This window comes from Dendrobates tinctorius, unplaced genomic scaffold, assembly GCF_039654945.1.
Source record: "Dendrobates tinctorius isolate UK_male_01 unplaced genomic scaffold, ASM3965494v1 ptg000222l, whole genome shotgun sequence".
Classification (NCBI taxonomy): Eukaryota; Metazoa; Chordata; class Amphibia; order Anura; family Dendrobatidae; genus Dendrobates; species Dendrobates tinctorius.
In genome coordinates this window covers 1481225-1508686 of record NW_027361889.1, presented here as the reverse complement: position 1 = coordinate 1508686, position 27462 = coordinate 1481225, and the positions used below count along the sequence as shown (strand labels likewise).

Sequence of the window (27462 nt, the reverse complement as noted above, 5' to 3'; positions counted from 1 at the left end):
CTTTTGCAGAGAAGAAGAGGCCTTGAACTCTAGCGCCACCTATTGGAGGTAGCAATCCTAAAAGTCAGCATTGAACCTTTATAACGAGCCTTGCCATATGACTTAGGATAAAAGCCAAACCAGGATTTTGATTTGCATACATCTGTTTTGGGGCTTTGCCTCTCATCTGTGCAAAGCATGAGATCTGATTTGGCTATAGGAGAGGCCGATTACTGGGGTCTAAGCGGTAATGTTTTTCCTTGTGCAGAGTGACATGAAAGTATAACAAGACTCCTCTAGGAGCTCTCCTCTTAAAGAGCATTGCATGACCTATATGTCTCCTTACCCTAGAATGTCAGGAATGTCACTGTCCACAACGAGAAATTTTATCATTTAGATCAAAGTCAGATGCCTCTCATACAGCAAAATCAGATCTCATTCTTTGCAATGAAGAGGGGCAACACCCCAAAACACCGTGCCTGTAAATTGAGATTCTGGTTTGGCTTTTATCCAAAGTCACGTGGCAAAGCTCATTAAAGGGTCGATATTGACTATTAGAATCGCTACTTCCAATAGGTGTAACTACAGTTCAAGTCCTCTTCCTCTCTGAAGAGGCAATTTGCATATTTAATTTCCCAGAGAAGCATTGCATGGCCTATAAGTCTCCTTACACTGGCATGTCAGACATGTCACTGTTACTGGAAAGGAAGGGCTACAAATACAGTTCTTGTAAAGGGCCCTGTGGCTGATGTCAGGGACATATAGAATGCATAGATTGGATATAACTGTCCCTTTATTTGTGCAATTCATATAGCTGCTGAGTATAGGAGCAGGTGTGGGACACACGACCCGACACCCATTCATCAGGTCTTGTAACCCTGCGGGCCGCTCCATACCAATCCTTCCTATGGTGTGTCTTATCTACAGATCAATGTTAGGTCCCCGGGGCTTCCCCGCTTATCTCCGGCCGTCTGACAATAATTTACCGTTGTGACTCACGCACCTTTGGGCAATATTATGGGTGACTTGCAATATCCTAGTCTCACCTGGCTTGTTCATGAGGTTGCGAAGCTCGGTCTCCACGTCCTGCTGCTCGCTCTCCAGAGCCTGCTGCTTGGATCTGGAAGACATTGACAAAACCCATTAGGAGGCGGTGCGCCGCGTGCAGACGCTGAGCTGCTACCATTCAATCAGTGCTTGTTTGCCGAGCCGGGCATCTGCCAACAGAAAAACTTCTCATCAGCATCGCAGGGCACGAGACAATGGAAGCGGGGACGAGGACTTAACTATGGACGTCACACATCCGGCACGGCACTCACATGTAGTTCAGCTCCGATTCCTGTCTCAGCAGAAGCTGCTTCTCGTGGATGAGTTTGAACCAATCCACCATAAGCAAGTCCTCCGATTCATCTAGAAGACATAAGGGGAGGACATCATTAGGTTTTCTATGAACTGGATGGCCCGCTTTAAAGAATGAGGGTCTTATAGACACGAGAGGTGATAACTTATGGCTTACTGGGGGTCCGACCTGCACAGAACAGACCACATTTACCCCAATGCTCGACTGCTGCTCTATTAATTCCCTATAGGACTGCTGAGTGCTGAGCTCAGCCCCATAGAGGATGAATGGAGCAGTCTAGCTTGCACACAGCCGTGCCACATGCATTAGCTTAAAAGTGCCCCGTTCTGGCGATCAGTGGGGTCCCAGCAGTCTAACCCCCCACCGCTGTCCTTTAGATAGGCGATAACTTGTATACTAGACAACCCCTTTCACCTCTTTAAAGGCCCCCATCATCTATGCAGAAAAGGAGCCAGATTTCCTTAGAAGTGTATGGCTGCAAAGTCACCTCCAAATTGGGATGTCTTCTCGTGGTCCTGTGGATCTCAATATTGTGTCTGACCCCAGAGGAGGATCCCCTGGTACTGTCACAAGCCACCTCAGCAGAAATTTTAATAGTCATGAGAATTTAAATCACTATTATTCCTTTATGGGACGGTCTCAGACAATGGATTGGTAGAGGACATGCTCCCTTATGAACCCCATTCTCTGGATCAGTGAAGATCCCAGCATTTTTTGTTTTTAGATCTGCATTAATTCGTTACATATCTTGCATTTTTGTATTTTAAAACTTGTATTTTTCCCTTGACGCATTTCACCACTAGGGGGCGCTAACAACATGTAGATTATAAAGCTAGAAATGAACTGAATATGAGCTCCCCCTAGGGGCAGATGGCGGCTCTTTTTATTTATGCCTTATTTAGCACTGACCTGCAATGCCTCTATCATCATTTTAGGCTTAAAATTAAATTTCTGTTTAACAATCACTGTAAAAAAAAAAAAAAGTTACCTCCGTCACAACTACGCAGCTGCTTCTCCAAATCCACTCCCCGCTGCTCCAAATAATCCAGCTCCTGCTCAATGATCTGCAGCTGTCTCTGGATCTCTTCTTCTGGAATATATTCAGGACGGGCCTGCAGCGGATCAGAGGAGCGATTCCCATCAGTGACCGCAGATACTTAATAGTATTATCAGCAATACTCCATCATCAATGTATGACCTGCCCTGTGACTCAGTGCCATGGTGTGAGTGGTGCGCTGCCCCTTTAAGTAGGCAGGAACCGGGTAGTTTAAAAGGAAGTGGTGCACAAAATCTGCCGAATCACCACTAGTTTGGCACCAGCACGCCGCTCCCCTCTTCTATGTAATACAATCATCCCATAATGGGGAAGAGGGGGCTACAGCTTTCTTCTAGGTCTGGGAGTCACTGCCTTTTTTGTCGTCTACTTTAAAGGAAATGTCAGAAAGTGACTAATTGTTTAACCCGGAATTTTATGTTAAATGTAATTTTATTCTCCATTTGTATATTCAAAATGTCCACACTGACCACTCGGCACAGTCCTAAACTCGCACTGCCTGATCTATACTGAAAACTGTTCAGCAGTCTCATTAGCATCATAGACATGATTAAAACGATCCATAACCCCTCTATATATAGTAGACCGACACAGGCGGCACCATTCACAATAGGTGATGTCACAGCTCACCTCCTCCTCCTGTACAATGACTGATAACACCTCTATATACAGTAGAAAACACAATATCCAGCATTCACAATAGATGTCACAGCTCACTTTCTCCCTCTCCTGTATAATGACTGAAAACGCCTATACAGTATATACAGTGCATAAGATAGGATTCATCCTTCACAATAGGTGATGTCACAGCTCACCTCCTCCTCCTGTACAATGACAACACCTCTATATACAGTAGATAACACAGGATCCACCATTCACAATAGATATCACAGCTCTCCTCCTCCTCCTGCACAATGACTGATACTACCTCTATACAGTAGATAACACAGGATCCACCACTCACAATAGGAGATAACACAGCTCACCTCCTCCTGTACAATGACTGATAGCACCTCTATATACAGTAGATAACAGAATCCACCATTCACAATGGCAGATGGCACACCTCACTTCCTCCCCCTCCCTTCTCAGATGAGAGCATGCTCAGTTAGTACTTCTATACAAACAAATAGGGTCTGCTTCATTTCTAAGATCTATTTCTATGACCAAAATCTATTTTCTTTAATTTGGTGATATGAAAAATTGAAATAAAATAAAAAAGACTTTTCTAAAAAAAACACATTTAACATAAAACCCTTCACCTGCCCCGTTACCCTGTTGGCCGGTTACGCCACACTCTTTCAGTAGTTGGGTTGAATAATGGTCACTGAATATGACAAACCTTGTTAGGAGACCCCACATTGTTGTTTTCTGACAGACGTGAATTGGATTTTTCACCTGGAAGAAAGGAAGACCATCAGTAAGCAGGTAATACATGTATCCTTCACATGTGACCCACTGTGGATGACCTGTAACCGTTACCCTTTTGATATGATGGGGGGAAGTTCGGAAACTTCTCTCCTAAGATTTTTTTTTAACACGGGGCACACTATTTTCCCACTCAAAAGGGCCCCCACTCAGGCAGTACATCTCCACTATATCCCAGGGCATGCTGGGAGTTGTAGTTTCACAACGGATGGTGTGCTACTGATCTCTTTCTCCTCACTAACCATTACTGTCACCATCTTCTCGAGCGTGGCGCTAGTTCTATGCATTTTAAACCGTGAGTTTTTCAAGGAGGTTTTGAAGCCAAATCTGAGCAAAAATTCTTAAAAATTTCCTCCAAAGCCCAAAAACTCCTCAAAGACGCTGGTTTTCCGCTCAGTTTCTGTTCCAAAAACTCGGAAAAAAAGACCCCTAATAAGCTTTTGGGGCAGATACTAATGCATTTTCTGCCTAGTTCATACAAGCCCTGATTCATCATTACCTTTGCGCCTATTTTTTTGGTCCACTTTTGCACCCATTTCATTATTCTATCTTCGCCCCTTTTTAAGTCTACACATGTGCTCGCCTGTTTTTTTGTTTTTTTTCAGCTTTGTGGGTGCACTTAGCAATTCCAGATGTTTTTTTTTTTTAAATCTCAAAATTTGAGTACGTCCAATATTTGGCGCAGTTTTTGATGACTTTTGGCCCCAAAAGTTGCAAAAAAGGTTCAAAACAGGGGGGGGGGAAAAAAAAAGACAATTTTTTCGTGCGCCGTTGATCACAAGACAAAAAAACAGAAGGGACTCAAACCCTGCAAATGGTGAACGCGGGCCACAGGGTTTTCTGCTGTGCGGTGCTATACTAGGGCACGGTTTGGGGGGTTTATTTCTGCGCCGCATCTCCGGATTGGCGCTTGTCATTGTTATCACGGTTTCAGCTCTGCTATGTCTGACCTAGGATGGACGGATGCAATGATTAAAACGGCAGGAAGCAGAGTTAATTGCTAGGACGTTCCCAGCCGTAACACTGAGCCGCGCAGGAGATGGGGCGCACTTTTATATGGCTGCATACTGTTGGATCACTAGGAGCGTTCGGCTTTAATCCCTTTAATAAAGTCGGACACAATAAGATCTGCCTCTAAGTTTAGCTCTGGGGAAAGAGGCGTCACGGCTGCTCACCTGATGGGAGTAATGACTTCCTACCACCCATGTCTTTAACGTGACTCATATGGGCGAGGCAAGACTTGTGCAACTGGTCACATTACTGATCGCAGGCGAACAAGCCCGCAAAGTTTACAGCAATTCTCTTTCATTCGGAAGTTAAAAATAACATTAACACCTATGTGACAGACGCGGTCAGACCAGGGGTGTGACTTGTGCTGCCAAACAGGGCACACTAGCCACCGCTGATGAAAGGGGCACCACTGAGGTTAGAGACCACCAGGGATCTTGTATAGCGGCATTACTTAGACTAAAGACCATCACAGCTCTTGCCTAGCAGTATTATTTAGACCAAACAACCACAGATCTTGTATAGCGATATTTAGACCATAGATCCCCAAGGATTTAATATAGCAGCATTATTTAGACCATAGACCCCCAAGGATTTGTTATGGCAGCTTTATTTATGCCAGAGACCACCGTAGATCTTGTATAGCAATATTATTTAAACCATAGACCCCCAAAGATCTGACATAGCAGCATTATTTATACTAGAGACCACCACAAATCTGGTCTAGTGGTACTATTTGGACCAAACACCAACAGAGATCATGTATAACGGCCTTATTTAGACCATACATCCCCCCAAGGAGTTGATATAGCAGCATTATTTAGACCAGAGATCTTGTATAGCGGTATTATTTATACCATAAACCACCATGGATTGTATATAGCAGCATTATATAGGCTTAAGACCACCATGGACCTTTTATTGCAGCATTATTTAGACAATAGATATTTATCAGATGGATGAATGCATGGAACTGTATAGTATAGCACACTATATGGCAGTACTTCACATCAGCACAAGACCAGGCACCATTAAATGTAAAGGCATAAAATAAAAAAATAATTATGCTGATAAAAAATAAATACTCCCGCTATAATGTGAAGAGTAAGTCTACCATTCTGGAGCCTAGGAAAGGTGGGTCACACATCATTAACATTATGTTTCTTACCTAAGCCTCCACAGGGCTAGAATATACTAGTTTTTCCTAAAATACGGTACCCCCACAGCCCTCAGTATACTCCGTCCTTACCAGATGGGTCATTTGTAGGAGTCTTGCCGGATGTCCAGTGTGAGCGCCAACTGGGCACCTCCGGGTCATGGGTCGCAGGGCCATCTTGCCACTTCTGCTCAGGTTTGGGCCAATCATTGATCAGGTCTATTTTGGCAACTAGAAGTTTCTTTTTGGCAGGCGCTACTGTAGCCGATTCTAGGCAGATAATGAGATAAATCACTTACAACAAGGAACGTCATAAAAAATACAAAATGTATCACCTTAAAAAAAAAATGCAAAGAACGAACCTGGGGGAAATAACAAAATCTATGAAGAAACAAGATAATTTCTATCCAATCACCCATATAACAATGTCCTATAATAAGCGCATGATGTCCAGCAAAGTGACGTCACCATAGGGGTAAAGAAGTCACTTGGGCTCCAACTTACAGTTATAATGGAACGGTCATCGATGGACCCGATTGACTTTAAATGGGGGCAATGAAAGGCAGCAAGAATGGCAGAGATCGAAGCTGGTCATACAGTCTCAATAGGTGAACGCCAATGACCCCACCATCATGCAATATGGCCACCTAGAAGGCCGCCCATGCACATTAGGTAGCTGTCGGCTTAGGCCCGTTTCACACTTCCGTTTTCTTTTGTTCAGTTGCAATCCGCCAAAGATGGGAAAAATGGTTCCGTTTCCGTTGTGACACCAACGTATGCCACCGGACCGGATCCGCTGAAGTAGGAAAGGTTCGGAAATGTAAAGGATCCGCGTACTGGAAAAGGAGAGAGAGACAGAGAGAAAAAGAGATTTTTCACGGCCGTTCCGTGAAAAAGTGGCGGATCCATTTTTTCCTTTCCAAAAAAGGGGTGGATCCGTTTTTTTTCTAAAAGTGGCGGATTTTGACTGACGTCAAAAAACGGAAATGTGAAACAGGCCTAAAGGATCGTTCGTCAGACGGCCATCTCTCCTAATCGCTCAGTGCCAGTGGTCATCTCCTGGAAGAGGAAAGATCGGCCACTGGAAATCCAACATGCCGGATCCTTCTCTTCACCCAACACCATCTACCAGGGAAGATTCGGAAGACCCCGGTACATATTAGACCGCCGGCAGATTTCACCGGTATTGTCGGGTTTGCCTAAGGTGTAGCCTTAGGCCTAAGCCTTTTTTTTTTTTTTTTTTACATCTGCTTCGTGGTTTCCATTTTTCTAGACACCTCAATGCCCTGGCGGATCAGTTGCAGGATGGATACCAACAGCACCTGATGGGCCCCAATAATTTATAGGAGGTCCACTAAATATTAAGCAATTTCCAATGCTGATATGAAAAGGACCAGTGGACATAATCAGAAAGAAAAAAAAAAACACTGGTAAGGCAAAAAAGAATTCTAATGGAACTAGAATGTTTGTTTTTTTTGTTTTTTTATAATCCATAATATCCTTTTAATTTTTTTTTCAAGCCCCCGAGATCCCCCTTTGTAGTGATGCAAACATAACACATGCAGTCAAAGAATATATAATAAAATAAAAAAAAACACCATGTCACAATGGAAAATGTACTGTAGCGCAAACAACTCTGCTACATCTGTGTAGATATGATATATTCCATCGTGCAGCGTAGAGATAAAACCCCCCGCACTGCGGGCACCTCACATTCATAAAGGCCGCCCTCATGCACAGACATGCCATCTGTCATGTCTTTCAAAAGCCATCCTAATGCAAAAACGGGGTCAAAACAGGTTCTAGATAAAAAGAGAAGCATGCCGTCACACGCAGGAGTGATCTGGGAGACTGACCGCAGAGGAGGAGTAATGGCCGCGCTCCGATGCAAAGTCTCAGCCTGCTTCTGTCTCACCAAAGTCTAACAGGTGGAAGGGTCACTTATAAATTGCTATTATATGGTCCGAGCAGGTTGCCAGCCAAGTACCCTGCTAGCTACTTTCTCTTGTGTGTCGGTCTTCACTATAGCTCTGGCATTTTATGTATGAACCAGGAAGATCAGGATGAATATTACTATAGTGGATTTAAAAGGGGGACTCTCGTGAAGACAACGCCAATCCATATACCGCATCTGCAAGCTGGAACGGAGAGCTCATCTTTAATACTATATTAAAGCTTGGACGGTATTGGTTTTCCTGGAAAAACAGTTCTTTGTTGGGGGTGCCAGGAGCTGGACTTGGGTCAATCCCTTATCTATACACTATTAGGGCACTAGACCGCTCCTGACCACACTCTGCAAGAGCCTATCTGCAGGAACGGACCCATGTATGACATCAATGATTATTCCTCGTGTAATACTACTTTTCCCCTGCAGGGGACGCTGTAGGCGAAATGCCTGGCTGGCCTCGGCTTTACAAGGGAGAATCAAAATGTTTCTCAGGGGTGCCAATAGTGATCGACTGATTGACTAGCAGGCAACTTTAATGAGAACTTGTCAACAGATTAAAAGTGTCCAGTTTTCTCTTGTTTTATTCCTGCAGCTCTCTCCTGAGTAAGCCGTAGTTTTGGCTTTTTTTTTTTTTATTAAATCCGCCACGTGGTTCCAGTGATATGGGCGTTTTTAATGAATGCTCCTTTTCATGGCCTTTACTAAGGGGGTGTGTCTAAGGGTAATTATGCAGAGCTGCCTAAATACACGCCCCCGAGGAACCTGTGAGCAACGCCCCCTTGGAAAAGACAATAAAAAGCAGCACTAAATTAAAAAGCCAATATCTCTAGAATCAAATGGCGGATTTAGAAAAGAATATAAAATACTTAAGGTAAGCAAGGGGGAATAAAATAAGAGCAAAAACTGGACACTTTTGACAGGTCCTTTAAGAAAAAAAAAAAAAAAAAGCGTTGTCTGCATGGAGAGATCCTTTTAAATCTTCTCCAGACGTAACATGTGATACTGATCAGTCAGCAATGCTACAGACGGGGTTTATCAATCTATGGGGCCTCCTGGAACAGATCTTGAAAATGTAGGACATGGCTGAACTGCAAACGCATGCAAGGGTCAAAGCACGACACACGGGACATGCACAGATCACATATCACGGCACTGACGGGAGCGTCCCATGTGAAGGTCTGCGCGCGGCCGGATCACCACAGGCGCTGCTCATTAGGGGAACTGATCTGATCTCGGTTTGCATTCTCAGCTAGGTATGAGAAGAAATCAAAAAAGGACAGAAAAAGATAAAAATGTCAGACTGTGGAACACAGAAAAGCGGGAGACATAAGGAGCTGCAGTTCTGTACAGCGGTGCACGGAGGTATACATCGGGCAATCAATCCTCCCTATATACCTCCGAACAAAGGCTGAAAAGCTTCACGCATGAGAACCTAATGGAGCAATTAAAAAAAACATAAAATATAAAACATTAATAATACTTAAAGGGTTAGAAAAACATGGCTGCTTTATTCCATGATGAGTGCCACCCTTGTCTACAGGGCGAGTGGTAATGCAGACAAGTGAGAGCAGCCATGTTTTTCTAATGCTGAACACCCCCCTTTAAATAGAGAGGTGGCCATCCAAGTCAATAGGATCTACAGTCAAACAATTTTCCATAGAATTAAATGGTAAAGATTATCAAAGTGCTGTGTTTTCCACTCTTTGTAACGCGGTGGCTGGCACTGCCTACAATCTGCACATTTTCCCTGTTCTTGCAGACATACATGTTTAGACTACGGTTGGAGCTACACGACTACGTTGGTCGCGTGTTCCAGTTCACGCCACCAAAGATCTCTACGTGCGATAACGAAAGAGATTAGGGTCTCCCAAGGTGCCCCGACCACGACAAGCAAGTCCAACTTATTCCGACTTTTTGCAACTTGGTCACGGCTGTGCCTCGTGGGTGAAATATGCCACGATGTATACGGGGCCTCTGGACACGTGAGCGATGTCAAGGACCCAGTCGCCGTTTAACCCCAACCTACTAAACTGGCGAACGATCCGATACAGACCGCCTCTGCAGGAAGAGAGAAGCTGTGCCAATGTGGTGTTGCTCCTCGCTGTTAAGTTTTTTTTACCTGTAACTACGGGGCTCGGTGCAGTAATGGGCGCAGGCGGCTGAACGGGCTTCTTCTCTTTGTCAGCAGGGTTTGGAGTGATGATGGTGACAGTTGTTGGTTTCTTGGGAGTTGTTGTACTCTCCGGTTCTTTTGTCGTTGGTTTCGGCTCGTGCACAGTACTGGGAAGAACATAAGAGACATTACAAGGTATGGAGAACCGTCTGCACGTAGACGCGATCAGTTAGAAGCAGCCTATATACAGTGATGACACCAGGGGAAGATGTGTGAGATCTCCGCGGTCTGGAGAGGAATGAATGGGGCTTATTAACGAAGTGTCTTCCTGTGTGCAGCCAGTGGTCCCAGGATTTTTTCCAGGCACATCTGTCTTAAGCCATGCAAATATCCTAAAGCCGACAATTGCTTGGAAAGAGCCTGGAGTTAATCAGCAACACAGTGATTCATGTAAATGATTCTATTTAGAGACATCTTAACGATTCCAAGACGCCCATATATAGGAGAGCGGGACGGGAAGGAATTCTTCCTGAAATTCGGGGATTTGGAAGTAGCTTTTATGGGGGAATGTCCCTCCTTAAGAAGGCCAGATGTGCAAGGAGTCTTGGCAATGCTCCAAGGGGGGGAGAAAATCATCCCATTTTTGAAAAAAAATGACAGTCTCGCCCAAGCTGCTTATTGGAGGAGAGAGACCATTTGTGCATGTTCGGCCACTGCTGCTAGACACCAGTGGTTTGTCGGTCACCTAGGCAAAGGAAAGGGCTAATATCTCAAGAAGAGGTAAACATTTTAATAAACGGTACGTTCCAAAACTGCTTGTTTTTGCAAGCACTCTATGACAATCCCCATCTATGAAGATGAAAATTCCTTTAAAGGAGAACTGTTGGAGAAGAGAATAAATTAGCATATTTTTTCCTTGGAGTATTTCCTTAAACTGCTGGTCTCTTTAAGGAAAGCCAGTCCCTCGAAATTGGTATTAAGGAAGTCTAATCCTCTTCTCTGCACTGATGAAGGGCAAGTACCCCCAAAAAGTTGACTGTAGATGGTGTCTATCTTTTTGTAGAGTCATCAAAGACTTATTGCTTGATTACCTTTGATAGGTGGCACTGGAGATAAAGGTTTCCTTCCTTCTAGTAGAGAGCTAATTTGCATGTTTTTTTGCCATGAAACATTGCCATTAAGTCTCTATACTCAGCTGGTCTCCTTACGGTGCGTCGTTACCTCTCAAACTCACTGGTAAGCATAAAAGTTACACAAGCTTATGCAAGATCTCCCAAGTAATGCTGGAATTGAACAACTGACCTTGTGGGGGGGCCACCACGGGAAAGTTTACATCGAACATGGAAATCCCCACCTGTGAGACCCTTAGTCCAGCACTCAATAGCGCCATCCACATTGAGAACGTAAATGTTAGAAGGTATGAAACAACACACCCAAAATATGGAAAATGCTTAACCCGAGTAAGGCTACTTTCACACATCCGTTTAATTCGGCACGATGCGGCGAAAATTGTGAAAACCGGATCCGGAATTGGATCCCGTTTTTTCACATAGAATGTAATGATCGCCGCATCATGCCAAATGGACATGCGGCGCCTCCGGGTTTTGCCGGATACGGCAAACATGCGCCGTCCGGCTTCTGCAAACGTTGGCTGCAACGTTTTTTTGCAGCGCCGGACCGGCTTTTTCAACAGCGCATGCCCGGGCACTGAGTTTTAACCCCACAAGTGCCTAGTGCGCATCTCTCTCTCTCTCCCCTTCCCTCTCTCCCTCCATACGCTCCATACCTTTCTTTGGCTGGTGTCTCTCGTCCCCCGCTCTCTCGCTGGCTGCTCTCTCGTCCCCCGCTCTCTCGCTGGCTGCTCTCTCGTCCCCCGCTCTCTCGCTGGCTGCTCTCTCGTCCCCCGCTCTCTCGCTGGCTGCTCTCTCGTCCCCCGCTCTCTCGCTGGCTGCTCTCTCGTCCCCCGCTCTCTCGCTGGCTGCTCTCTCGTCCCCCGCTCTCTCGCTGGCTGCTCTCTCGTCCCCCGCTCTCTCGCTGGCTGCTCTCTCGTCCCCCGCTCTCTCGCTGGCTGCTCTCTCGTCCCCCGCTCTCTCGCTGGCTGCTCTCTCGTCCCCCGCTCTCTCGCTGGCTGCTCTCTCGTCCCCCGCTCTCTCGCTGGCTGCTCTCTCGTCCCCCGCTCTCTCTCTGGCTGCTCTCTCGTCCCCCGCTCTCTCTCTGGCTGCTCTCTCGTCCCCCGCTCTCTCTGGCTGCTCTCTCGTCCCCCGCTCTCTCTCTGGCTGCTCTCTCGTCCCCCGCTCTCTCTCTGGCTGCTCTCTTGTCCCCCGCTCTCTCTCTGGCTGCTCTCTCGTCCCCTGCTCTCTCTCTGGCTGCTCTCTCGTCCCCCGCTCTCTCTTTGGCTGCTCTCTCGTCCCCCGCTCTCTCTCCGGCTGGCTCTCTCGTCCCCCTGTGCTGCGGCTCCTTTAAATGTCCTTCAAGCCGCATCAGGCGCCGCATGTACATCCGGTGTCACCACTGCAGGCCGGATCCGGCGGCCCGGCTTTTCGCCGCACGCCGCCGGACCCCTGACACCGGATGTGTGAAAGAGGCCTTAGAAAACAGGGTCCATTTTCATTAGCGCCTCTTTTGACATTTAAGAACCTGCTGAAACTTACCGTTTGACCGAGGGTTTCTTGTCCACAGACTTCAGCATTGACCTCCAGTCCTCAGGGGCTTCAGATTTTGACACTTTATTGTCAGAATGTTGTGCTGAATTGTGAAATAAGAGAAAGTAAAAGTTGAACCTCTTTGGCATGGACTTCAGAGCAATCAGATACCGAAGGGAGGACGGAACGTAACGGGCAGGAATGCGCAGACGAAGCCAAGTTGTCAACATGTTCTCAGCAAAGCTCTCCCACAAGGAGATTCAATTAAAGACCCGTAACGGAAGAACACCTACTTTTTGAAGACGACTCTTCCACCTTCGGGACTCTCTCCTCCACCTTCGGGACTCTGACAGGACTTGGAACCCTAGGCTGTGCTGGTTGTATACGCGGTGCTGGAACAGGAGGTTCAGAAGCTTTGCTGACGCTGGGTGATGGGGTTCTTTTTGAAGGCTCGGGATTTAACACGGATGTTGTCACTTTAGTTTTTCTTTCTTTCGGAACAGGTTTCTCAGGTTCGGTTTTGGGAGTAGAAACCGCTGTTATAGTTGGCTGTGGATCTGGTGACCTGGAAAATAATTGTTAAAAAGAAATTGCTGGTGACCACAGAGGTATCTCCTAAGTATATGTTCATACCTAGGCCATCACTGGCTGTATGTGGCCGCTTGTTAACGGTCAGAGTGGACCTCTTATATTGGGTTGAAAAACATGTTTTTCAAGATCACTTTTGACTAAAGATGAACAAAAAAACTCACAGGATCCTGGTCTGTCAGTCAAGCCGGTGCACCATGGCTGCTGGATCAGAGCCTCAAGAACCTTCTACCTACTGTCATCTCCAGCGCCTCTTCCAATTAGAAGGTCTAGAGCAACGTCATCATTGTGGCAAGATGCGTGCATGATGGCACACCGGACTTACTAATCAGAAGAGTCACCGGGGATGAAGACAGGTAAACGGAGGTTACCAGTGTTCTGGGCCAGTGGCCGTGGATTTATGATGTTGTCGCTGCAAATCTTTTTGCTCAATTCTACTACGAGTTCAGTTTCTGCTCTTATTTAAATCCCATTACTCCCCTGAGCATTCAGCTTTTTTTTTTTTTTTTTAATAAGCTATATGGTTACAGAAATATGGGAGTTTTAATTGGTGCTACTTTTTATGGTCTTCACAATGGGGCATGGCTCACCAGGTAATAATGCAGAGCAGTGTAAAGACACGCCCCCGAGGATCCTGTGAGCCACAGCACCTTGTAAAGATCATAAAAATTAGGCATTGAGTAAAAACAAAAAGGCTCACACTTCTGGAACCAGATGGTGGATTTAAAAAGAAAAAAGCTGAATAATCAGGGGAGCAGCAGGAATAAAAATAAGAGCAAAAACTGGCCACTTCTGATCTGGTAACGGTTCTTCTTTAAAGTTGGTTAAACCAGGCAACCAAGCATCTGTCTTTGGTTATTTCTACAATGTACTTCTCTCATATCGACAAAATGTATAGAGACAAAATTCTCCTAAGAAAGCAGAATTACAATATAGTCTCAAAAATACAACAGGAACTCAGCAGGTCTAATGACCTTACAAGTGAACTCGTACCTTTTTGGAGGAGTGGATATACTACTGGAAGTGTCTGCTGGTTGAGAAGACTTAGTTGGCGTTGTACCTGGAATATTTTTTAAGAGAAAGTTCCTAGCTTTATCTTTTTCAGCGCTGACTTCAGATGTACGTGGTGTTATGTTAACAACCACCGATCCTCCAGGCCCATTGGACACAGATATTTTTGGAGATTCTCGTCCATTCGAAGATTGGTTGGTTGTTGGCTCTGATGCAATAGGACTTGACTGAAAAAACTTCTCACGGGCTTCCTTATTTTTGGCGGTTGATGAAACCCAACTCTTTGAGGAGGCATTTGGTTCCTTTTTCTCATCTTTAGCAGCGGAGGAAGACCACTTTCCGTTAGACAGAGAAGACACAGTGATAACATTTCCTGAGGCACCAGTGATTTTGGATTGTTGACCAGGCTGCCCTAAATCTTTTGGGGCATCTTTCTTAGATGAAGAGGAGTGACTAATGTCTTTGGTCACTTTGATTGCCTGTAAATACCCAGTTGTTGGGCTGCTGGACTTATTTGAAGCCAACTTGTCCTTATTTGGGCCAGATGGGCTGGAGACATTGGTTCTAGATTCTGGGCTACCATAAAAGCCGTGCGCCGTCCTGTTTGTGGATTCGTGCTTGGTTGTGTTTGGCGAAGTAGGAACAGCCTTAAGGACTGTGGGTTGTACAGTAGAAGATGACTTATATCCAGACTCTTTTCCCGTTTTACTAGAGACATCAGTAGTGTTTTTGTTGGCAAAGACAGAAGCAGTTCTGTTAGTTGGCTCTGGGACAGACGGACTGGTGGTACTTTTCCAAGATCTGCTGGGAGGGGAGCTGCTTGGTTGACTTGTTGAAACAGGGTTGCTTCGATTAACTCCTGAAAAAGCTACTGTAGGCGTATTTGGTCCAGTGAATGAAACATTAGTAGGTGTAGTAGATGGACTGTTACAATGGAGATTGGTGCAGACTAATGTACCAGGATGGTCTCCTATTTTATAACTGCCCTGCTGTAATGTTCTTGAACACCGTTTACACCTGAAAATAAGGTTGAAAATATTTTTTTTTAATGTCCAAGTATAACAGAGGTCTTCAGATGATGCACAGTCTCAGCTACCATGGATACTATTTCGACAACACCTACCTGAAGCAATTCCTGTGATAGAGCTTGCCATCGGCCATGTGTCTCTGAACCAAGTGGACATGTTCACTGCAGATGGCACAGATACTGCTTACTGCTCCGTTAGGATTAATTTCTCTAATGCCCTAAACAAAAGTAAAAAAAAAGAAACCAAAGCTTAATGAGTAAGGAATACGAGAATGGTAGCAAAAAGAACCAAGAGTAAGAATAGAGATGTCACAAAATGATCCATTAGATATCGGGTCTTTTCTCAGATTTTGGCAGTAGGGTGTGAAGTTCTGAAGGATCTGGGATCAAACTGAATCATATATGGCCTTACCGCTCTTACTGGGGAGTTCTCAACAACAGCTGGGCTGCCCTTATGTGATGATTTGGTAATGGGTGTGGGTTGAGGAACATGATTGGTTACTTTCTTTCCAGCCGGTTCCTCAATAGTGTCTGGAGGTGGACGTTTCACACCTGCCATGCCTCCAACTGGAAAAGAAGATAAAGAGCGTTAACCACAAATAATCCTATGGTACTATAAAAGCATAAAAAGGTTTTTGCTGAATGGGCAAGTGATAGTAAGGTTGGGGGAACAGATTTTGACTTTTATTGACACTCGATTTGCTTCTCCTCACACCCTGGTCTCACATGGCTCCCCTGGCTGATCTGGGATCGCACTGCACCTCCGCACATCTTCCATTTTTGGATTGCTCCTTCGCCCTCTACCAGAGCTCAAAATTAAACAAAATGTACCATCATGGGGAGCCCAAATTGGTCGACAATGAAACACATAGTAGGAGACCCACAGATCCATGAGAAGGGAATAACATAAATCGAATGTAAAGTGAACGACAGGAGGTAGCGAGATAGAGGGTCCCTGATCATCACATAAATGGGGCCCAAATCCTACGTCTCGGAATATTTAGGCATCACGTTGGTTTTGGCATCTTTTCAGCAGATGATCCTTTAAATGTTCCCTACAGATGAATTCTATTATTCAGCCGGAAATCAGAGTGAGCGTATTCATGTATGCAGCGCTAACCAGCGATCCATTAACGAGGATAATGAAATCACACTGCACAAGGAGACTTTCCTACAGACTGTAGCTAAACAATACCCATGTTGTTTCCTTCATTACCGGGCAAACAAACAACAGAAAGGAACATATTTAGAAACAACTTTTCCTCCTGCTGAAAAGCCTAAGCAGAACCCGCCGAAGCCTCCTCCGTGGTGGATTCAGGGCAGAACGGCAGCCAACTTCTATTTAAACAGCTTGTGTATGTACTCGGGAAATATTTGATGAACACACCTTAATCCCGAGCTCGATCAATGACAAAAATAGCAGCCAAAAACACAGCAAATCTGGAAAGTCCTGTAATGATTTCTGTGAAACCTTTTTTGGGACTCATCAAAATAGTTTTGGGATAAGTGAATACGGCGTCTTTTCGAACACATCAAGTTTTTGAAGAGGAAGACGACGCTTAAAAAAAACATCAAAAATTTCCTCACGCGTCGTTTGTAACACTTTTGGGGTAGTTTCCTGAGCAATTTTTCAGCCTTGTTTTTTTACAGCACTTTTTGAACTTTGTTTTAAACTCCATACAACAATGAAGAAACCGATATCCTTTCCCAAAAAAAACAATGACAACACACTTAGAAGTGATGACCAGACTTCTTTTGAGCCTTTCCGTTGACTTGTATTGTAAAGGATAGAATGTAAAACGCATAAGGAATGCTCTGCTCACTTCCATTAACAGCTTGCCATCTTTGGAAACAACAAAAAGACGCTCAAAACACAACAGCAAGTCGTCTTTACATCGATATACATATATTCAGGATTTCGAGCCTTTCCTAGGTACTTTTTCAGGAGGATTTTGGAGTAAACCACCTGAAAAAGATGTACATGCCATAATCGTCACATTTTCCTGGCGTGTCAAAATTTCAATGGATTGTCTTAAACTGGTTAAAATTACAAAATAAGCAATTTTTCAATTTACCTCTTAAAAAAATCCTCCAGACAAGGCGCACAACGCCCTCAGTCTCTATTTTTTCAAGCACCGCTCTAAAGGTGGCCTGATTGCTGGATTTAAACCAACTTCAGTTTTCCAGGTGCTTCACCAATGCTGCAGAGGCAAAATGGCTTCTGCTTGCAACATATTAGAGCTCTCATATTTAAGGACAGCAAGCAGGAGGCAGAGGAGCAGTTTGCTCCTGGATACAGAAGATTAGAACACTTCTTTTATATCAATATAGTTAAATGAAGAACATTTGAAAGAGAGACTCTTCTGCAGAGAAACATGCACAAAGCTGCTGCCACTGGAGAAGAGAGTACATCCACGGCAAAGTTAGAAGAATTAGTTGAGTAGCCGATGGCTTGTTGTGTGTAAATAGCCAGGGTAAATGCCTTTTAATAGACTAGAACTGGCCAATGGGTAACTGAACATTTTTTTTATTATATGTCCTCCTAACCCCTGTTTATTAGTGTTGATCAGTGGGGAGATTCTGGTCCTGAGACAGAAGTGTTCAGACCATATCTGTGTGCGGTGTTCGTGACGCACTTACAGCCGGTACACCGCTTTTCAAGGATAAGCTGAATGCTTTTGACCTTTTATTCGAGAGATCGATTCAGAATATGGACCCCCCCCCAATGATCAACACTTATAAATAAAAAAGACTAACATATCAAAAAATTTACCTTAATATTGAATGTAATTCGCATTAACACTCTACAATTTAACGTGTATAGTTGGGTTCCCAATCTCCCCATGTGGCTAATGTCAAGGAAAGAAGGATCAGCATGCCCAATCCTATGTTTATTGGTGGCAACTTTTCATCCACAGAGTCTGGCAGTGACTTATTTCTCCCACCCCACTGAAAACACCGCAACAACACATGGCCGACCGGAGTCCACTGTGAAGTAAGGAGGAATAGCTGTCGGCCAAAGGAGCCTCCAGCCACCAGCTATGTAATGTACACGGGCATGAGAGCGGCATGGTGGCCATTTATCATCAGAGCCAGATATTTCCCGTAATTGGGAGTGAATCTATTGTAGACTTCGGGACTTTTCCAAGGATAATTAAATCACACTGGGTGGACGGTAAAACTGGTTTCACTTTCCAGATCTGCCGGGTTCCTGCATGTTCTGAATTTCTCTATTGTTTATCTTCTTGAGTTAAAGACCCATAACCTACATCGTAACTGCAGCAATTTATCGCAAAACCGCTCATGGATGACCTCTAATTCCCGTTCCAGCAGCTTTAAGGAAAACACTGGATGGAGTTAGCAAGGAGCCCTTTGGCAAAAAGTTTAAAAGCTCTAAGGGGGGTGTATAGGAGTCGTAGAGTCAAATTCCACATTAGGAAACTCAACATTGATAATGGGGTCCTTCATTCAGGTCCTACATTTTTGTTGTGCGGAGCAGATATCACCTACAATGGAGTCTTTTGCTGTGGAGGACTTGGCACATTCACGCATTTCACATTCACAACATTTATTTCAATAGACTCTGTGTAATACTTCAATTTTCCAGTGGTGACGCTACTTGAAAAATGAACACTTTACTGACAGATTACGAGTTGACTAAGGGTCTTAAGACCCCAATAGACATTAATAATAATCAACATTCGACTAAAGTTGGCCCATCCTGCTGATAACAGCGGGACCGGCTGATCTCTCTCTGGACATATGATTTTGGGGGAGAAAAGGATCAAACTTTTGAGATAAGAGATAGGTCACTACGACGATGGAAGTCTGGTAGCGGCTCTCTCACAGAGAATACAAAAGCGCTAGGCAGAGCTGACCGCTCCTGGGTATAGAGGTGCTGGGAGAGATATCTAATGCGTATGGGGGCCTGTAGGAGCAGGCCACAATGTCTGTTCAGCACTTTATTACTCCGAATCACCGGTATAGTCACAATTACTACCACCCTGCACCAAAATATGCCAATTTATACAGTGTTTCGAGCAGACAGTGGCCATTTGAGCCTATAAAGTTGGATGACAACACTCGTAGGAGCTGTAACAGTGTCCATATTGGTCAGCACCTACCTAAACGGATAATGCTAGGATAGATAACAGGCAACTTGTGGGCTTAAAATAAATCTGTCTGCAGGATTTATCCCTCTATTTATATGCACATGTAGTGATTTCAAAGAAAAGACCAGCAATATCTTTACATAGCCAGTCCATTCCTGAAAAATCAGCATTTGAATTGATAACCAAATGATCTTGAAGTGCTATGGTAGATCTAAAGCCTCTGTCACTCCAGCTCTATCTCCTGCCCAGTTCCGCCTCTTTCTGCTTGAGTGACAGCCTCTATGCTGTGTGACTTCAGGAAAAGGAGTCATCAGTCACGGAGAAAGCGGCACTCGGTGGGAAATAGAGCTGGAGTGAGAGAGGCTTCAGATCTACCATAGCTCTTCAGCCTCATTTGCATATCAATTCAAACACCGATTTCTCAGAAACGGAAGAACAGACTCGCCATGTAAATGTATTGCTGGACTTGTCTTTGAAAGAGCTACATGTGCATCTAAATAGCTTGGGTGATGAAATCCTTCTGATAGATTCCCTTTAGTTGAAACTTTCTTTGTGATTTTAATTGTAGAGGAAAATATAGTTTTATTGTTTTTTGTTTCTATTTCAATGTTTTTGATGTTTCAATATCATCGTGTAACTACTTGAAGTATTTAACACTCCAAGTATAGAAGCATGGAGCCGGGGCAGAGGTCGCATCGTCAGGGCACATTCCTCATCGCTTGCGAGTGGGAAGAGGTTTCACCCTCATATGAGGAGCACAATTGAAAACATTTTGAACAATCCTCCTGGGAGACTGATCCTTTTCATTCCTTTTTCACTAAAGAGGGCTTTCCCACAGAGGAGGGGGAGCAGCAGGGCCTCCTTCTCCGAAAACAGCCTCAACACATCATAAAACCACCACTATACGCCTCCTGCCCCATCAGAAGAAGACAACACAAGGGATTTTCCCATATAAACAACAGAAAAAAACAGCAAATGATGTAATACAGAAATTACGAGGGGTCAGGTTTTTTGTCCAATTAATGACACTTTTCACACACTATGCATAGTTCGTCCCTTACTTTATGGCCACATGGGTCATGCAACTCGAGTCACAGGCTAAAGTCGAATGCAACTTTTGTGGACTTCTTGTTGCAGAACACAATGGGGAAATCAGATGGAAAGAGCTGAGCTACAGTAGCTAAATCTAGCCAAATCCAAACTGAGGTCACCATGCCAGGTAGAGAAGGTCAGTGGCTGCCACTCTCCAGATCATGGAGGTCCAAAAGGTTAAAGCCCACCAGTAAAACCTTCATAATTTATCCTAAAAGATAGACAATTACTGTAGTTAACCCAGGACAGGTAATACATGTATGATCAGTGACAGTCCGATTGCTGGGACCCAGGTTGATCATAATGGTCCAGTGTTAATGGGGCGGTGAACGGCTCTTTTCGCTTCTATAGATCTACGGGAACATTGGTCAAATGTTGACTAGCGCAATGGTGAAACATGAGCACTACCAGAAGTTATCCCCTCTCTATAGGATATAGGTGATATCAGTGGGGGTCCAGAGAACGGGGCCAGCCATGTGCTCCTTGGCTCCATTCATTTTCTAAGGGGCTACCCAAAAAAGTGCTGTACTTGGCCACCCCACAGAGAATGAATGAAGCACAGGAGAACATGGCCAGCCACCACTCCAATTAGCCCTGTTCCAAGAATTGGCGGAGTCCTGACCTCCACCGATCAGCAAGTTAGCACCCACCCTATGGAGAGAGAATAAGTCTAAAGATGGAGTTGTGTTGACCAATGGTAGAGTGAAGAACAAAAGCTACATGGCATCGGCAGGTTTTGTGCCGTCACATGAACGCTGCAGTGGAAAAAGCCAAAGATCACCGGCATTGAAGAGACACCGAATTCATCGGGTAAGTAGTGCCTTTTTTTTTTTTTAACTATCCTACGGCATTTACTGCCTTTAGACAAAGACGTAACTGGAAATGTAACCATAAGCTCGTAATGCAGAATCTGGCTGCGAGCCACCATGCGATTTTTGATACTGCCGAAGGGGCCATTCATCCACCCCAAGGCACCAAGAGCCCAAATGTGATGGCTATCTCTGCACCTCCCAAAGCTACATCACCGACACATGGAATGATACTAAAAGCGGGTTACTCACTAGGCGAGCGTCCATGGAAGTAGTTATAGTACTGGGACACGTACGTCAGGATGCTCAGCCGGTCGGGCACCTTGAGTTGGACCATATCTTCTGCATCCAGGAGCGCAGGAATCCCAAGCTGTTCCTCAGCCACACGGAAAGCCTGTAACAAGGGGGATAACAAGGGACCCACGGGAGACATTACAACACTGAGCGCAGCATTACTAGGCCTCACGTTACGAGACGGGACCCCCAAGAGCCCGCTGTGTACAACACTATCCAATAACACCGCCATCAGCAGCATAGTGCCGCCTTATCTCTTCCACTGCATAAATTAGTCATTAACATATATGTAAATAAGACTGCTTATCTGTACATATTAGTAAACGGCGAGTCTCCAAGGGACGTTATCCCTGTCCTAATAACCGCGTGCACTCATACACAATCACAACCTCATTCAATATTAAACTGCCTATTATAGAGGATTTCCACCAAAAATTGGTCATAAGAGAAGTAGCGGCCTTTATATTTTATTTACAGTTTAAGAGGTTTTTCCAAAAATTGGAAAACATGACTGCCGTCTTCCAGAAAGAGCGCCCCACCGATCCATGGGTTATGTACGGTATTGCAGCTCCGATCTATTAACTCTTTTAGGACCCAAACTTTTTTTTTTTTTGCCGCTTTCGGTTGGGTCGCCATTTTTTTTTTGAGACTCCTAATTTTTATTTTTCACAGATAGACAGCGGCATTTAAAAGGCCAACCAGCAGTAAACGGAGCTAGATGTGTGCGCTGCCGGTACAGTGAATGGCGGCTGTATAGCGGCTGTGGGTGGGTTGGCCGCTAAAGGATTAAAGTGAATGGGGCTTAGTTGCAGTTCCACAAATAACCTGTGGACTGGAGTGGTGCTGTTTTTAGAACAAATAAACCATGTTTCTCTAATCTCAGACAATCCTCCCAAAAATTAAAAATTACTAGTTGTTTTTAAATGAAAAACTGGAACAGGTTTGAGAAAGGAAATACTCCCATTATATTAGAGATTAGACAGATTTCCCCATCACAGAGATAGGAGATGACAGTTGGTGCTTTTAAAATGCTTATGGAGAGGGAGGAGCTAGAGGCAGAAACAGACATTCTGATACAAGTTCTCCATAGAATTTTATAAGCACCAACTGTCATCTCCTATCTCAGTATACTGCTTTTCAATATAAGGTTTCTTATCATATAGGCACCAATGTGCATAGTATGAAAAAATGTAATATTTCTATTAAATTACATTTTATATTAACTTACCAAGTGATTGTTCTCATAGATATTCTCCTTGCTAAGAGAGTTGAAATTTCTGCGAAAAAAAATATATATAAATAAACATTTGGATTAAAATAAAATGTTATTTTTCCTACAGGGTTTTTTTTTCTTGCAGTCGTATTTTACAAAAAGAAGTCTACAGGTTTTAGACAGCTGCTCTAAGGTCTAAAGGGGATGGCGGATATTTCCAAATATCTGGGGTCAGGTGAAGTAAAGGGAAATATGACTGTTCAAACCAAGCTCAGGCTCTCTATTCTGTGCAACTTACAAACTTACTTGCTTCTCATTTATCTCTGCCATCCTCTTCCTTGATTGACAGCTCTGGCTTTACGGGAGCTAGGAAGGATGGAGATGGAAGAAAAACAAGTAGGTGGGAAGGTGCACTGAACTGCTCGACCACACCAAGGGTGCATCGGGCACCTGTGCTTGGTGTGAACAGTCATCTTGTGATGAGAGCAGTGTTCCCATGCCTCAGCAACCAAGATGAACCTGCATGATAAAACACAGCCAATCTTTTCTCAGGACCCCTTTTATTTGACAAAGCCCCTTCAATGGGCAGCTCCAGTTGGAGTAGTTGCAGGTACCATGTATTATATGATCCATCATGGATTTTAAAAGTTAATTTTCCTTGTATAAAATTGCAGATGACATGAGGACGAGTCATCTGATGGACGCCGATCTGCTCGTCACTAGCAGAGCTATCGAAGCAAAGAGGGTTGTTATGTGAACAGGGCCGAGCACAACAACCCGCAGGTAATAGAAGTTTGTCGGTTACGTTCCAAGAACCACGGCTGCATCAAACAATCCTGAACACATCGGCACATGCAGAAAAAAAAAAAAATACATAAAGCACAATACAAAGCAAAAGTGAAGGCAGGCTTGTGAAGAACGTCTGCTCACATTCTTGCCTTGTCAGATCTGCCCGTTCATGTTTGTTTATGAAACATGTAAAAACAAAACTTTCCGGAGAAAACGGGCCAGCGAAAATCTCACGTAATACTATGCCATTATGCCATTAGCGGGCTTCAAGTTCTCAAAGGATAGTCTACATCAGAGGGGTAACGGAAGGGGATCTGGAGAAAAGCTTGCATTAAGGGAATAGGCATGGCATGAGAGCCGCCTTACCCCCCTTTTAGAGGGACTTTTTTATAGAAGTATTTAAAAAGAAAACATAAAATAAGTATATCCAGTATAAATCAGGTGGCACACATCACAGGAACATACTGTGGGGAACTTAGAGGACAGAAGACCCCACAAACAAAGACCAAAGTGACCCTCCATATTACTGTACAAGGCTTTGCAAAGTAGACAGATGAGAGAAAGAAAGAGGGAGAGAAACAGGGAAAGAGAGAAACAGGGAAAGAGAGAAACAGGGAAAGAGAGAAACAGGGAAAGAGAGAAACAGGGAAAGAGAGAAACAGGGAAAGAGAGAAACAGGGAAAGAAAGAAACAGGGAAAGAGAGAAACAGGGAAAGAAAGAAACAGGGAAAGAGAGAATGAAAGTAAAAAACAGAATAAAAGAAAGAAAAAAAAAAAAAGAACGAACAAACAAAACTTTGAGCTGGCAAGATATCTGTGGGCCATACAAGCCATTTCTCGCAGATACACAATCTACATGCACCCTCTTCTTGGCTGAGCGTGCATGTGCTCTTAATAGTGAGAACCACTGTCAGACACCGCTCACAGCTGCTTATCTCTCTTGAGAGCATGGATATGTTGACATTGCACATGCCTGAGCCTTCTTTTCTTTCTGCTGATGGGTGACAATCAGGACACCACCACGCACATTAGATGCTCAGGAGGTTGGGACACATTTTATTACATATGTATCTTATTATTACCATAAACCTCCTGCAGGAACAGTGCGGTGGTGGCACACAAGCTGCCTCCAGACCTGGCAAAGCTTCACTAATACACACCCTGCCATCTATGACCAGCTTTCCCATCGCGTAGGACCAGCTCGTCCACCATTAGCACAGCTCTAGATTTCGAGTCTCCTTTCTATACATTTCCAAGCAATATTTTCCTGGTCAATTAAATCAGTAACATAAAGATACACAACAATGGTGATGACAAGATGAATGATTAATGATAGGAGTCACCGCCAGGTCACATAGATGTCCCCATCCCTCCAATCATGCTGGGATTGTTAGACCAGGCAACCTGCTGTGGACGCGGTCACATCCTGAATTAATCGGCATGGCGCAACCCTTTATCATCAATCCAGGTGCTTCCCGTAAGACCCCGCGTACAATGACAGTGCCACATGGCGGAGTGACAGGACCCAGCTGTGAGAGGAGAGGACCACAGCTCACAGATAAAGATCTCTCCGCTAATGAAACAATGCAACAATGGGACGATAATAAGCGAGCGCACGTTAACAAGAACAAAAAATAAATAAAACCTCGGTAAATTTCTTGATTTTCTCACTTGCTTTTAACTTATTTCATGAAAATTAAAATACAACAAAAAGACATGGAAATCTCCACTGTGTGTCCCACGAAGTAAGCCATGTCCTCCTCCTGCTCCTTTATTGTGTCTGGCTGTAAGACAACTGGCTGCAGCAGGAGCCTCTCCCCCTCTGCCTTGCCTTCACTAGGACACCAATATTGCTTTCCACAATTTCATACCATAATCCCCCCCTCTCCATTCGTCAGCCGAAACTTGGACCCTTCAACAGCAGATTTATCCCGGAGTTATCTGCAGGATTTCTACAAGACCATTCATTTCTGGATCATGAAAAAAAAAAATCTTACAGACTGACCAACACTGGGATAAACTATCCAATGTACTTTTAGTATTTATTTCTAGGTTTTGCGTTCCTCTAAGAGGAGGTTTGTAAGATAAAAATATATATCTGTATTATTTTTTTTGTTACCAGAAACAGCGCCACGTTTGTCCATAGACAGTGTCTGGTATTGCAGCTGAGCTATGATCGGCACGTGACTCGGATACACCACAAACAAAATAGTCAATAACCACTAAAATCAATGGAAAAATAATCCACTTTATTACAAATTGATATTTAGAACCTAATCTCAGAATCATAATTAATCTCCAAAAGGAATTCCACAATATACAACCGCAAAACCATTATACCGCCATACCATTATATGCTATAAAAACAGGAGTAATGGATACAGTAAATGGAATTTTCCTGCGATATATGAAGCACCATTAACTCTAAATCAATTTGCCCATCTGTAGCTCCAATCCAAATGTAGTGATGAGGAATACCACTGAAAACGTTTCACCCATATTGGAACTGGGAGATTACAACGCGTTTCGCTGCCGAATGCTTCTTCAGGGGGCGTCTAAGCCTACAACTCAGTAGACGTTCCCATATTCAAAAAAAGTCTTCTAAAAACTTCATGAGCCATTCTTACTAACCAACTGATGAGTGACCAGTCGTGGTCTCTGTGCATTAAAAAGTCCATTATACATTGCTAGCAATGACTGACACTATATGGGTAGGACGTCAAACACAGCAGAAAAATCGTGACTAGCCATCTCTAGGGACTTCAGTTTCCAAGCCAGAACAGATAGTCACTCAGAAAGAGCAGCTTCTTATTATAATTAGAATTAAGGGCTTTTATATTTCTTTTTTTTTTTTTTAACCAGGACAACCATTCACCTAAATCTTTGCAATTTAATGCTACATTTCTCATTGGTTGATTAGCCACAGGGGTAAGAAGAAAAATTAAAAAAAGAGAAAAAAATAAAATAAAAAATAAATCGCTTTTTTGCCAGAGGCGGGATTGGGGTTGATCAGCTGATCGCCAAAGGAACCCCTTTAATTTAGCTCTATAGGTTATACACATGTTATAGATGGATGATCATAATATATTAGTGGTAAATAATGACAGTTCGGTTCACCGACGGCAAAGATTATGAAAATGGTGAGAAATTAAAATAAAAAATATATAGTCAACTTGCCGAACATTTCATCATACAATATTTTGATAAAATATTCTAGAATGGGCAAAAAAAAAAGAAAGAAGAAAAAAAAAAAATAGGATATTTATTCTGAAATATTCAATTTTTATTTATTTTTTTTGGTTGGAAAGCAATGGTTTCTTAGGAAAAAAAAAAATATTGTTGACTCATCCGTGCCACATCACTGCGGGCAGGCGCTCTACCGATGCGGTATGTGTCACTAACCACGAATTCCCCCTTCTTGGCGCTGTCACGTGTCGGCAGTCCCAGGCCAATGACCCCTTCATTACCACTAACTATTTAAAGGGTAAATGACTCAGCCGCCACATTTGTGTACAACATCTGGTTAGTATCATGCCGAGCGCACGTACTGACTACGATCACGGCTGACACCACTGGAATATCAGCCATGTTCCAGCTCGGAGATAAACAGCTTGGTTACTATGGATATTTTACCTAACAACCACCATATATTAAAGCAGTGACGTCGGGAACCTTACCCACCCCCCCACCCCCCCTTGCAACCGGTCTCTCTCACATTACTCGGGTTTTGAGCTGAGAAAATGGTTGTACAGGACAGTGGCCGCTTTCATCCAGAATCAGCACCGCTCCCGATGATGATGGCGTCATGTATTACAGCTCTCCTGAAGTGAACGGATCAG

At 44.0% G+C, this 27462-nt stretch overlaps 1 protein-coding gene across 1 annotated transcript in view; it reads right to left on the bottom strand.

Annotated features, from left to right (window-relative positions):
* Positions 1-27462, bottom strand: part of MICALL2 (MICAL like 2) — a 54964-nt gene that overhangs the window by 13562 nt on the left and 13940 nt on the right. Inside the window, exons 3-15 of the mRNA XM_073555176.1 lie at positions 22850-22898; positions 21580-21721; positions 15727-15881; positions 15411-15532; positions 14270-15304; positions 12982-13253; positions 12698-12791; positions 10053-10213; positions 6079-6255; positions 3736-3791; positions 2328-2451; positions 1299-1389; positions 1026-1099 (exon numbers count right to left, since the gene is read on the bottom strand). Of these exons, the coding sequence (XP_073411277.1) occupies positions 1026-1099; positions 1299-1389; positions 2328-2451; positions 3736-3791; positions 6079-6255; positions 10053-10213; positions 12698-12791; positions 12982-13253; positions 14270-15304; positions 15411-15532; positions 15727-15881; positions 21580-21721; positions 22850-22898 (2552 nt within the window). The remainder of the gene's footprint in view (positions 1-1025; positions 1100-1298; positions 1390-2327; positions 2452-3735; positions 3792-6078; positions 6256-10052; positions 10214-12697; positions 12792-12981; positions 13254-14269; positions 15305-15410; positions 15533-15726; positions 15882-21579; positions 21722-22849; positions 22899-27462) is intronic.